Source organism: Triticum urartu, chromosome 2A (genome assembly GCF_056163025.1).
Source record: "Triticum urartu cultivar PI428250 chromosome 2A, HENAU_Tu73, whole genome shotgun sequence".
Taxonomy (NCBI): Eukaryota; Viridiplantae; Streptophyta; class Magnoliopsida; order Poales; family Poaceae; genus Triticum; species Triticum urartu.
This window is the reverse complement of record NC_141874.1, coordinates 750,956,141-750,969,613: the sequence shown is the minus strand read 5'-3', so window position 1 is coordinate 750,969,613 and position 13,473 is coordinate 750,956,141. Positions and strand designations below refer to the sequence as shown.

At 47.2% G+C, this 13,473-nt stretch overlaps 1 protein-coding gene across 3 annotated transcripts; it reads left to right on the top strand.

Moving 5' to 3' along the window:
• The first annotated feature begins 7,732 nt into the window (after positions 1-7,732).
• LOC125540417 (cysteine protease ATG4B) lies at positions 7,733-12,642 on the top strand. 3 transcript variants are annotated; one of them, XM_048704033.2, is made up of 9 exons: positions 7,733-7,911; positions 8,710-9,166; positions 9,271-9,356; positions 9,464-9,514; positions 9,666-10,051; positions 10,846-10,984; positions 11,770-11,825; positions 11,932-12,002; positions 12,092-12,642. In XM_048704033.2, the coding sequence occupies exons 2-9, from the start codon at positions 8,713-8,715 to the stop codon at positions 12,307-12,309; spliced, it is 1,461 nt and encodes a 486-aa protein (XP_048559990.2). In that variant the 5' UTR covers positions 7,733-7,911; positions 8,710-8,712; the 3' UTR covers positions 12,310-12,642. The 3 variants fall into 3 exon arrangements, with proteins under 3 accessions (XP_048559990.2, XP_048559989.2, XP_048559988.2); XM_048704032.2 differs by having other exon boundaries at positions 8,659-9,166; XM_048704031.2 differs by having other exon boundaries at positions 8,656-9,166.
• The last annotated feature ends 831 nt before the right edge of the window (positions 12,643-13,473 follow it).

Sequence of the window (13,473 nt, the reverse complement as noted above, 5' to 3'; positions counted from 1 at the left end):
CATGTATGTCATCCTGCGCATGCAGACAAACAAGAGATTTTGAACCTTACCTGCTTCGTCTCGTTGCCCTGCTCTGTTTCTCCCCTGTGTTAGGATTAAACCCGACGTCCGGTTACACGTGTGTGTACGTGTCCGTGTAGTACTGGAGTCCAGAACCGACTAGGTTTATCAGTATATATACATGCATACCCCCTTGTAATTGAACCAGGCCAGATAAAAAATCAGACCGAAGCAATAAAGAAAAACAACATACACATGTGGCTGTCAAGTCGATTCATCTTTTTGCGTCGTCAGTTTCTAGCGAGAGAGAGCCAAGTCGCTGTGTTTCGAGATCGATGTGGAGCAAACTGATTGGCTTAGCAGCAGGGCTCGCGAGAGGGGGTCCGTAACAGACGCGTAAAACACATGTATACATCCATTTCTTCGACAAGTAATTTCAAAACTGATGGAGTAGACACCAGGGAGAGGGGGGGGGGGGGGGGGCATTGGCCCCCTTAGCCACACGAAAGAGTAAAATGCATCATTGCCCCCCGAACTTGTTGGCTAGGTCCAAAGCAGCCCTCGTACTCAGGAAGTGTACCAATACGGTCCTCATACTTGAGGATACGAACTCAATACGGTCCTCAAACTTGTGGAGTACTAGACACGCACCGTGAGTCGAAGTGTCGAAACATTGACCTTGACGGTTGGCTTGTGTCCTGCACACGTGAGCTAGCCAACTGAAGCACCGTTCGTTGCTGCTTAATAACGAGATGAGAGTTTTAATATATTTTGCTCTGAAAAGGAAAAATAAATGATATATGAAGCCGACGACAACTGTCGGCAGGCGGCTTAGGTACTCATCCAAGAGGTCATTTGTCCACGCCAGGCGCATGCCCGAGAGGGCATCAGACATGGAAAATGGTATATGCGGCGTTGGTGCATAACTATTTGAGCTCGGCAAGGACCTCTCAGTGTCAATGATGAACCACGACGCCAACTTCCACCACCTCGCCGCACCGGCATGATGCGCCAAGCGATTCTAGTCGCATGTCTGGACAATGGGAATGGGTGTCGGCAGCAGAGACGGAGATCAAGTCAAGGTCGGCGGCGAAGCATGTGCGTACCAAGACAACACAAAAAAGAAGAAAAAACTCAGCGGACCTTGTTTTCAGCGGAATACATCCAGCAGCTAGCTTAAGCTAGCGAGCCTTGTTACCTACGTACTTCATGCGTTGGCCACGGCAAGAAGCGTACGTATCAAGCCAGCGAGGGCTAGGCGGGCAACGGTACAGTACGTATCATGCAAGCGAGGGCTAGGCGGCTTAGCGGACCTTTTTTTTCCCCGCAAAAAAAAATTATACGGCCACACCAAATTTGATCATCAAAATGTGAAAGCAAAAAATATCAAACGCAATCAACTGGTCGCAGGTTTTCCACACATCAAAAATACATTCAGGTCCATGAGGAACCAAACTACTGCATCCACCGACGCGAGCTGAGGATGTCCCTCCGCTCCGGCGCCTCCCAGGCTCTACAGCAGGGTCGAAGCATACCATGCCATTGTAGATAAGGAACCAGAAGACAAAATTCCATAGCACATCCACCATCTCCGCTGTGGTGGACACACCCAAAAACGGCACACCTCAACAGATCTGTATATCTGCGAGAACCACAAGTCGTCGGCGCAGCGTCGAAGCCCCGAAGGACTCTACCGCAGAAGGGGAAACGCCGCGATACCCTACTCCACTCCGGCCGCACCACCACCTCCACATCGTCGGTAGCCAGAACCCTACTCCACACCCTATGTACACATCAAAGCAGAGGACCGGGATTCCCCCAACCTCCCGCCGCCAAAGTTGCCGACGAAGGGTAAGGGAACCCGTGGCCTCGCCGGCGGACACCGGGGGAAGACAGTGTCGCCCTTTTTTCCGCCTCTCCTGGGGTTGTACTCTCTCTGTCCTTTAAAAAGTGTACTTCAACTTTCTTGAAAAATCAAACTTTTTTTATGTTTGACTGTATTTATATAATAATACACCAATATTTATGCCGTCAAATTAGTAGCATTTGATTCATGATATAATATTTTTCATCATATACCTATTTGGTTTCACAAACACTGATATATTTTTGCACAAACTCGGTCAAAATTTTAAATTATTTGACTCTCCAACAAAGTTGGAAGTACATTCTCTTAAGGACGGAAGAAGTATATATCAAAGAAAGGGCCACTGTACAGAGCTTTAGACGGGCGCGATCTGTATGATCCTCACGTCAAAGGGGCCTCCACAACTGTCTCCATGCTCCGCCCTTCCCGCGGCAGCAGAGGCAGTGGCTAGCACGATGACTAGCAAGTGGAACAACGCCTTATACTTGCAAAGGCCATGGTATCTAAACTCGTTTTAGACTTCGACGAGGAACAATGACTTGGATGAGGGAACTAGGAAACGTCGTTGGCAAAATGTTAAAGCTCCAGGTGGAAATTCCTATAGTCTCATAATTTTTTACTTTAAGAAATGTTAAAGGAAAAGGGAACAGGTCTGGTTGTTTCGGCCCTTCAATTAGCATACTCATGTGAATGTACTTTCTCTTCATGCACAACTAAGAAGGAAGATTGTACATCCACACAAACACAGGCCAGGTGCTATGTGTGCTTCTCTGGCTGCTAAACGGATTGACTCCAGCAGTGCTCGCGCCCAGCACGATGTTCCTTGAATCGTTCCCAAATTCTGGGTGTTCGAAATTCAACGCTTGCCACTGTCTCGCAACCTAAGGGTGACTCAGCATCTTGTCTTTTTTATTTATCTCCGGATAATTTCCGTCATCTTCTCGCTTCTTCTCCTCCTTATCCGCGTGCCAACGTAGGAGCTTTGCTAGCTTATGGTCCACGAAATACCGCTGCAGACGAGGAGTGATCGGAAAGTACCACACCACTTTTCAAGGAGCTTTCTTCCTCTTCTTGTATCGAGTGACGCCGCACACCGGACATATGATAGACTCCGCGTGCTCGTCCTGATAAATGATGCAATTGTTCATGCACACATGGTATTTCACGTGCGGTAAATCCAGAGGACACATGATTTTTTTCGCCTCCTCGAAACTGTTCGGGCACTTGTCAAGTTGTCCCGATAAATGATGAAATTGTTCATGCTACGGGCTTAGCAAGAACCGTTCTTACCTACGCATCAAAACCACAACGATAGTTTGTCAAGTTGGTGATGTTTTAACCTTCGCAAGGACTGGGCGTAGCCACACTCGGTTCAACTAAAGTTGGAGAAACTGACACCCGCCAGCCACCTGTGTGCAAAGCACGTCGGTAGAACCAGTCTCGCGTAAGCGTACGCGTAATGTCGATCCGGACCGCTTCATCCAACAATACCGCCGAACCAAAGTATGACATGCTGGTAAGCAGTATGACTTATATCGCCCACAACTCACTTGTGTTCTACTCGTGCATAACATCAACGCATAAAACCTGGCTCAGATGCCACTGTTGGGAAACGTAGTAATTTCGAAAAATTTCCTACGCACACGCAAGATCATGGTGATGCATAGCAACGAGAGGGGTGAGTGTTGTCTACGTACCCTCGTAGACCGGCAACGGAAGCGTTGACACAACGTAGAGGAAGTAGTCGTATGTCTTCCCGATCCGACCGATCCAAGTACCGAACGTACGGCACCTCTGAGTTCTGCACACGTTCAACTTGGTGACATCCCTCGAGCTCCAATCCAGCCGAGTGTTGAGGGAGAGTTCCGTCAGCACGACGGCGTGATGACGGTGATGATGTTCTACCGACGCAGGGCTTCGCCTAAGCACTGCTACGATATGACCGAGGTGGAATATGGTGGAAGGGGGCACCGCACACGGCTAAGGAACGATCACGAAGATCAACTTGTGTGTCATGGGGTGCCCCCTTGCCTCCGTATATAAAGGAGGGAGAGGGGGAGGTGTGGCCGGCCCTAGGGGTGCGCCTGGAGGAGTCCTACTCCCACTGGGAGTAGGACTCCCCCCTCTTGCCTTGTTGGAGAAGGAAAGGGGAAGGGGAAAGAGGAAAGGGGGCGCCGCCCCCCCTTCCTTGTCCTATTCGGACTAGGGGGGGAGGGGGCGTGTGGCCTGCCCTGGCCGGCCCTCCTCTTCTCCCTTAGGGCCCATGTAGGCCCATTAACCCCCCCCCCTGGGGGGGTGTTCGGTAATCCCCGGTACTCTGGTAAAATCCCGATTTCACCCGGAACGTTTTCGATATCCAAATATAGGCTTTTAATATATTAATATTTATGTCTCGACCATTTCGAGACTCCTCGTCATGTCCGTGATCACATCCGGGACTCCAAACAACCTTCGGTACATCAAAACACAAAAACCCTAATTACGATCGTCACCGAACTTTAAGCATGCGGACCCTACGGGTTCGAGAACTATGTAGACATGACCGAGACACGTCTCCGGTCAATAACCAATAGCGGAACCTGGATGCTCATATTGGCTCCTACATATTCTACGAAGATCTTTATCGGTCAGACCGCATAACCACATACGTTGTTCCCTTTGTCATCGGTATGTTACTTGCCCGAGATTCGATCGTCGGTATTCCAATACCTAGTTCAATCTCGTTACCGGCAAGTCTCTTTACTCGTTCCGTAATACATCACCCCGCAACTAACTTATTAGTTGCAATGCTTGCAAGGCTTGAGTGATGTGCATTACCGAGAGGGCCCAGAGATACCTCTCCGAAAATCGGAGTGACAAATCCTAATCTCGAAATACGTTAACCCAACAAGTATCTTTGGAGACACCTGTAGAGCACCTTTATAATCACCCAGTTACGTTGTGACGTTTGGTAGCACACAAAATGTTCCTCCAGTAAACGGGAGTTGCATAATCTCATAGTCATAGGAACATGTATAAGTTATGAAGAAAGCAATAGCAACAAACTAAACGATCAAGTGCTAAGCTAACGGAATGGGTCAAGTCAATCACATCATTCTCCTAATGATGTGATCCTGTTAATCAAATGACAACTCATGTCTATGGTTAGGAAACATAACCATCTTTGATCAACGAGCTAGTCAAGTAGAGGCATACTAGTGACACTCTGTTTGTCTATGTATTCACACATGTATTATGTTTCCGGTTAATACAATTCTAGCATGAATAATAAACATTTATCATGATATAAGGAAATAAATAATAACTTATATTATTGCCTCTAGGGCATATTTCCTTCAGAAGATGCCGACGACCACGATCTCTCGAGATCGTTGTCTCGGAAAAGGTAGTAACGAGAAGGGACGAGAGATAATCCCAGCTCCGGCCAGACGGAGATGGGGGACACCAAACTCGCAAGTTCCCCGACGAAGCCGTATCTTGCTGAGCTTCATCAAGCAGAGGCGGAACTTGGTGAAATCAATACCGTGCAACATCATCCGCTCCAGTGAACGTTGCCGCCATAGACAAACCCTTAACACGCTAGGCTTGCTGTGCGACTATCGACTCCAAACGCCAGCCTGTCAACGCTCCTCCAGGAAGGAACACCGATTTGGGGCGGGTTGAAGCACCCTTATTCTTGTCGCTGTTGATGCCCCTACACCGGAGGCGAAGAACTCGAGGAACCTACAAGAACCGGTCATCCGATCCGAGGTTCCCCCACCCTTCGGCCGCCGCAGCGGCCGGCGAAGAGCAAGGGAACCAGTGACGGCGGTCGAGGGTTGTGTAGATTGCTTCTTGATTGCGTGTGTGGTTAAGGATGTCGAAATTCGCGTGTGTGGTAATATGTGTGATAACATGTGTTTTTTTTAACTACCCCAACCAAAAAAAATCACGTGTAACAGAGCCAACTTTTTTTTGAACTACCCTCAAACTTTATTAATCAAGAGTTACATCTCTCAAGACAAAGGGCAACAGAAACGAGGGTGGATCACCATCCCTATTAAAATCTCATTGAGAATCATAGAGCGCTTCGCTAGTTGGTTGAGATACACAATTTGCCTCCCGAGGCAGTAAAAAAAAAAACTTCTCTGATCATCGTAGCCTTTGCAAAACATTCCGCCAGCGTGGATGTATGAGGGCTGAAAATCTGAGAAGCACCATTGCATGCATTGATTAGTTCCAACGAATGAGATGAATTGTAACCTGGCTGCATCCCAAACTCTCTACCAGCTTCATTCCTTTTAGTAAGAGTAGCCACAGTAGGAATAACATAAATAGTAACATCATATTTATCTAGACAAACTATATGACATGACAAGTAATTAATGATGAAAGAGAAGCAAGTAGTAACATAGATAGTTACTAGTACTAAGAGTAAAATCACACATACCAATACAAGATGAGCCTATAACCTAATAAATAAGAGTTGCATGACACCCCACATATGTTACTACCCACTATGGGGAGACCATTGCATGTTACTAGTCTAAATTACTCCTCACTGTGGGTAGTCTAAAGCAATGGCCTCAGCCGAGGCAGCATTAAGGACATAACTTAAAAAGGTTGCCGCACCAGCCACTGCCTTCCCCATGTTATTACGAAGAAAAACACCAGCGCATCTATTTTTTTCGAAACAGATGCAAAGATTGCCTCATTTATTAGAGAATTGTCCAGTTAATTACAGAAAACTGAGCAAAAATTGAAACAACAAGGGCCAAGCCCATTCTCAAAGACCGACACACACAGGGCAAAGCCCACCCTCATCAACAACATGTGGACCTGCAACCAGACAACACAGCTCCGACTCTGACGGAGAACTCAAAAGAACAAAACCAGATGAAAGCTGGCGCCATGGAAGATCGTCGAACGGGCTACTTGCAGCCAGTCATCGTATACCACAGGGCCCCGCCGCCGCAGCTTCGACTCCATAGCAACAAACATTGTCATGGAAAGAAGCATCAGTATTCAGCAGCCGACTCTTGGCTTTGTCCATGATATTTCATAAGGTTTAAACTGTGAGGAGCAGCAGCCCCATAGTGGGACGTTAAGGCTTGAATTGCAAAGGCAGGGCGGTCCTGCGACCGATTCTCCTTTCTTCAACTATTTTCGTTGCCACCATATATACCAACAAACAACAACAACAACAACCGAGTCTTGTAGTCCCAAAGTTCCGAAGACAGGAGAATGCCGGTTTTGATTGCATAAGATATATTTGAGCAGAACTGAGCCCGACTCTAAACACGCTTTATTTAGTACACCGTTGCTCGAGAAAATTACGCCATGTTTTTTTTTAGAATCAAATTATACCATGTTTTCTTTTAACACAGTATAGACGCAACCGCGCATATACACGCGTATACATTCATCCCTATATGAGCCGGGATACCCGCAGTCGCTCTAACCATCTAATCACAGATTGGTTACGCCATGTTAAAGTGGTCGATACATCAACGTGACATTAGCTCCGGCTCCGCCCCTGGGCGACCGAATGGATATACAGTACTTCAGAGACTGAAATTCAAAACCATGGTGTCACAACACCACACCTCCCCATTGATCGTCTCCTCCTCTCGTCGCTGTTGAGGAAACGGGACGGAACGGGGAAGAATCCGTGCCGTGCAGTGCAGCTGCAGATTCTCCCCCACAAACTTTTTTTAAATAGAGGGACGAAAACCTTAGGGGAAAGCATCCGTCCGCACGCACGGCACCGCCCGGACCCAAACGCCAGCACGTTTTGGATTCGGGTCCGCGCCCCCTGCCGCTGACCGCTGGGCCCGTCCAGGCCCGCCTACCTACCCCCTCCCTCCCCTCTCCTCCCGCAGTAGCTGGGCAGCTAGCCAAGGAAGGACTCGCCGTCCCCATCTTCCTTCCCCACCCCGCCTCCTCCTCCGCCACGCCACGCCACCTCCTCCCCCCTCCGACTCGCGCCCTCCGCCGCCCGGATCCCTCGCCGCCGGCCGCTCCCCCCCGCGACCGCCCTCCCCCACGCCTCGGATCGCAGGCGGGTAAGCTGACCCTTCCCCCCTTCTCCCCTCTCCCCAGTCCCTGCTCTCCTGCTGCTGCCCGCCGCGCCATGCTATGCCCCAGCTGGGCTCCCCTTCCGCGCGGGGCTCGTAGGATTGGCTCGATTCCGTTTCGTGCTGTCTGCTGCTAGTGGACGATGATCTAGTCAATTGCGGGTGCCCGTAACCTGTTCGTCCTACTGCCTGCGTTGCCCTGCCCCCAATTGCAATTACAGGCTAAGCTAGGTTGTTGATGGCGTATATGTACTAGGTAGGTCATGTCTCCGAGCATCAGCTTCCCGGTGTGGTGCGTGTTGCTGTTAACCTCTGGCCCTGTGTTCATTTCATACTTACTAGTTCTGACTTCTCACCATGTTCTGGAGTTAGAATGGGGCTGCGGTTCTCATTTCTGATGCCTGGATTGCATGATTGAATTGGTAGGAAACTGCGGGTAGCAGATCGATGCACGCACACATGTCTATTGCGATTGCTTGTAACCTGTTTGTCCTACTGCCTTGCGTTGCCCTGTCTGTCCCCATTTACATTTGCAGGCTGAGCTAAGTCTTCTGTGGATGGCGTATAGGTACTAGGTAGGTCATGTACCGAGCTTCTCTGTGTGCTGGTGTTAGTTAACCTCTGTCCTGTGTTTATTTTATACTAGTTCTGACTTCTGACCATGTTCTTCTAAGTTCGAATGAGGGAGGCTGCAATTCTGACTTCTGATGCCCGCTTGTCTGATTGTACTAGTAGGACATTTTGTGGGTGCCTGATGCCCTGATTGACGCACACATGCCGCGCTAGGTAATGACGAGCTTGCCTGAGAGGGGTGCAGCACCACCATCCAATCCTACGCCATCATCGTCGTGCGTGGGAGACGCCGCCGTAGCCTCTTCTTCTTCGTCTACTTCTTCCGCCCCAGAGGAGCAGAGGAAGGACGGCGGCCCGAAACAGTGCAAGGCCTCGATCCTCTCGAGCGTTCTCACCATCTTTGAGCCAGACCAGGATCAGTCAGGCAGGTCAGGGGGGCACGCCTCCGGGTCCTATGCTTGGTCGAGGGTTCTGAGGCGGTTTGTGGGTGGCGGCTCCATGTGGCGTTTCCTGGGATGCGGCAAGGCTCTGACCGCCGCCGACGTCCAGTTCCTTGGAAAATGCTACAAGCTGTCGTCCGAGGAGTCGTCGAGTGACTCGGATTCTGAGGGCGGGCATGCTGCGTTCTTGGAAGACTTCTCGTCAAGGATATGGATCACCTACAGGAAAGGTTAGTTTGGCCTGTTCTTGTTTGCAGAACAATGTGTATACTAAAACTATCAATGTGGCAGAGTTGGCCGCGAGCTGTTGACATGATCATTTTTTTGGTCACAGGTTTTGATGCCATATCTGATTCCAAGCTCACAAGTGATGTCAACTGGGGTTGCATGGTTAGAAGCAGTCAGATGCTGGTTGCACAGGTGAGTCTGCGCTTGATTTGTTTGTTTTGAAACCCTTCCTTAACTGACCACTGCTGCTGTAGCGCTGTTACTAAATTGGGCTTTGGACACATTTCTTTTTTTTGCAGGCACTGATTTTTCATCATCTTGGAAGGTCTTGGAGAAAGCCAGCACAGAATGTAAGATACAGGACTTCCCTACTCTGATCTCATAGAGCTGCTCACTATGCGAAAGGCAGAATTGAAGTGTTTCTATTCAGTTACAGTAGGTGATGGTGGTCTTTTAATTCTTAATGTAGGGTTTCTTATAGTGGTCAATGTTCATATGCAGCCATCTAACCCAGAATATATAAGGATCTTACACCTGTTCGGTGATTCTGAAGCCTGTGCTTTCTCCATTCACAATTTACTTCAAGCTGGAAAGAGTTACGGTCTGGCTGCTGGATCATGGGTGGGTCCATATGCTATGTGTCGGGCATGGCAAACCCTTATCCGCACAAACAGAGAGCAACCTGAAGTTATAAATAGGAATGAAAGTTTTCCTATGGCGCTCTATGTGGTCTCGGGTGATGAAGATGGTGAAAGAGGTGGAGCTCCAGTTGTTTGCATTGATGTTGCTGCTCAGCTTTGCTATGATTTCAACAAGGATCAATCAGCATGGTCGCCTATTCTTTTGTTGGTTCCTCTGGTTCTTGGTCTTGACAAAATTAATCCAAGGTAATCAGCGAGTCACTACTTTTTTTGTGCTTTGGCGGTTCCTGTATCTATTTTTGGCAATCTGATGATAGTCATCCTGAGTAAAACTAGGAATATAAATGGAGAAGTGCCTTGCTGACCTATCAGTTACGTGATTATATTTCTGTTATTTAAAATACATACACCACACACTTCTTATAATCTGATTTGGTGGCTAGTTTTCCTGATGCTGGTCTTAATCATATAGATGCATATTGATCTTTCAACCCTTCACAGCTATCAACTAGACTAGGACACTAGGTTATGCATGGGGGTCGCCTCTGAATATTAAATGTTTTTGTTGATGGCTTGGTAGGAAATTGTTCTTATTTTTAACCTTTTCCTGCCATGGTGTCACATACTATCTGATAGCCATCCTCAGTAAAACTAGGAATACAAATGGTGAAGTGCCTTGATGACCTACCAATTACTTGACTACATTTCTGTTATTTTTAAAATATTCCTTATACTCTGTTTTGGTGGCTAGTTCATCCTCAGTAAAATTACGAATACAAATGGTGAAGTGCCTTGCTGACCTACCAATTACTTGACTACATTTCTGTTACTTTTAAAATATCCCTTATACTCTGTTTTGGTGGCTAGTTTTCCTGATCTTCATCAGATAGAGGCAAATTAATCTTTTGACCTGTGAAAGCTATCAATTAGACTAGGTTATGAGTAGGGGTGCCCCTGTGAATACTAAATGTTTTTATTGGTGGCTTTGGTACGAAATTATTCTAATTTTAACCTTTTCCTGCCATGGGACATACTATCAGGTACATCCCACTACTAAAGGAGACATTCACATTTCCTCAAAGCTTGGGCATTTTAGGTGGAAAACCTGGAGCATCAACTTACATTGCTGGGGTGCAGGATGACAGGGCACTCTACCTAGATCCCCATGAGGTTCAGCTGGTAAAAACTACAGGCTTTTCAGTTATTTAGCACATACAGACATCATTTTCACAAATGTTGCAGGCTTGTAGTTTTTGTACCTTTGGTGAATATCGCAATCTGATCTATAAGCTGTATGGAATGCAAACATGATATCTATTCGTTGTATCTATAATTAGAGTTTAATTTAACACCACTGAACTAATCAGTTCCTTTGAACGAAGCTCTCAGCTCCATCCCCCCATTCAATGAGTTAGTAGTAGTGTCTATTATGCATGCTGTCATCACTACTAGCAACCAACTATCGCATTTTGGGATCCTGTTATTTGCATGCCCTGCTGAGAAAGGCATTTGTTGCTTTTATTGGCTTGGCTAGTCCACTCTGTAGTTCAGAATCGCGTGTGTTACATGTCAACATGTGTCACAACTCACAAGAATTCTGGAGTCGCAAACAATTATTTTTCTCAGTGCATGAAAAGCTGACTTCCTCTCGGGGAAAACGATAGAGCAGGTATTCAGGGAAAGAAAAGAGCACGATAGGCTGTCCGAGGGTTCATTTCACTATGCTGCACACATGTAGAATGCTTATTTTTTTAAAATCTTAAGCATATATTTATTTTGTTCCACTCTGTTGATTTTAGCCCGATCTATAGTTCTTGTGGGTATCTATTTCTGCCGTCTCTTGTTCGGTTGGAATGCAATTTTCTATCAACAATCATATCAAGTTGTTATGCATAGCATCTGTGCTTTGGGGCATTTGACTTTTTGAGCTATGGTGCTAATACTGGGCTCCTCTTTAATGCCAGGCAGTTAACATAGCATCTGATAACTTGGAGGCGGACACTTCCTCGTACCACTGCAGGTATGTGCACCATTCTAGTTACAGACGATTAAGACGGTTCCACTGTTCAGTTTCCCTTCCATTCTCAAATGGCCAAACCCTAATCCGTGTATCAACTCTTGGACAGCACCGTCCGAGATATGCCTCTAGACCTGATAGATCCATCCCTGGCTATTGGTTTTTACTGCCGTGACAAAGGTGAACTTCCGTCCCTCAGATTCATGAGTCGGGTCATTCAAATTTTAGCCTCGTAACCTTTTTATTTCTTTCCAACTTCTTGTATGCAGATGACTTTGATGATTTCTGTTCTCGGGCCTCAGAGTTGGCAGAGCAGGCGAACGGAGCACCGCTCTTCACTGTCGTGCAGTCAGTTCAGCCGTCGAAACAGATGTACAACCAGGATGACGGGTCCGGCTGTTCAGGCTACGGCGTCTCCGACAACATCGACGCGGAGGACCTCGACTGCTCTGGCGAAACAGGAGAAGACGAGTGGCAGATTCTCTGAATGAAAGGGAAGTTTAACTTCAGTGTTGGGTTAAACCTTCACATGACCGCTCATTGGGTTAATGCCCCCCTGTGTGAAGTAAAGACTTCAAAAACCTCGTGTGAAATCCAGGGTTTCCAGTTCTACGGAACAAGCTGGTATGCTGCTTGTTGCGCATAGCTGAGAGGCCGGAAAAGGTAGGAGCCGTTACGCTGATCATCGGATCGGCACAAGTTGGTTCGATGGGAAATTCCCCTGTACCATACCATACGTGCTGTTGTGGGTGACTGCAAAATGTACCTATTGATTGGTTTACGCTAGGCAAATTGGCAGATTGGTTATAAATGTTTCCTTTGTTGCCATGTTTGTGATTCGGTTTCGGCGTCAGGGTCTTTGTTTCGGAACTGTTTTTGTGAAGGGATACAGCAAGGTGGTTCAAAAGGGGGCACACTGTGAATGCACAAAGCCAAAGTTGTTCAGTCCCATGCAAAATGTGCAATAGAACACTCGACAGGAAATCATTTTACATTTTCACTAGAAACGGACCTTATTTTGTACTCCCTCTGTAAGAGTGTTTAGATAGAACTCTTACAGAGGGAGTACAAAATAAGGTCCGTTTCTAGTGAAAATGTAACAAACTAATTTTCATTTTCCCTGAAAATAGTGCTTATTTTACAACAAATTATTGTACATTTCCCTTAAAAACAGCCCTTATTTATAATCATATCCACTAGAAAGAATAATCATACCCCTTGCAAAGAAGAAAGAAAGAAAGAATAATCATATCCACAAGAAAGTATAAAGTGCAAATCACTGGCACTCTTTCTTTAGAATTATCGCTGGTACATGTTTTTGTGTGAGAGAGAAGGGCCAGGCGCAATCAGGATTAATTTTGTCACGAGGCCCCCGCTTAACCTAGAGGTCCAATACCCAGGGAAGTAATAGTAGAACTAAGCCCAGTTAGGCTGGAGGCACATTTCAGCCAGCTTTGCCTAAAAAAGAACATTTCAGCCAGCTCGATCGACCCCGAGAGGAAAACCTAGCCGCCGGGACGGCACGGCAGCGGCGCCGCGGCAAGGCGGAGGAGGTCCCTCTCCGGCGGCGTTTCTTCATCAATGAAATATATACACTCATATCTTGAGCCGGCGGATCTCCGCTCTTCCGCGCTCCCTACAACTCCCCAGG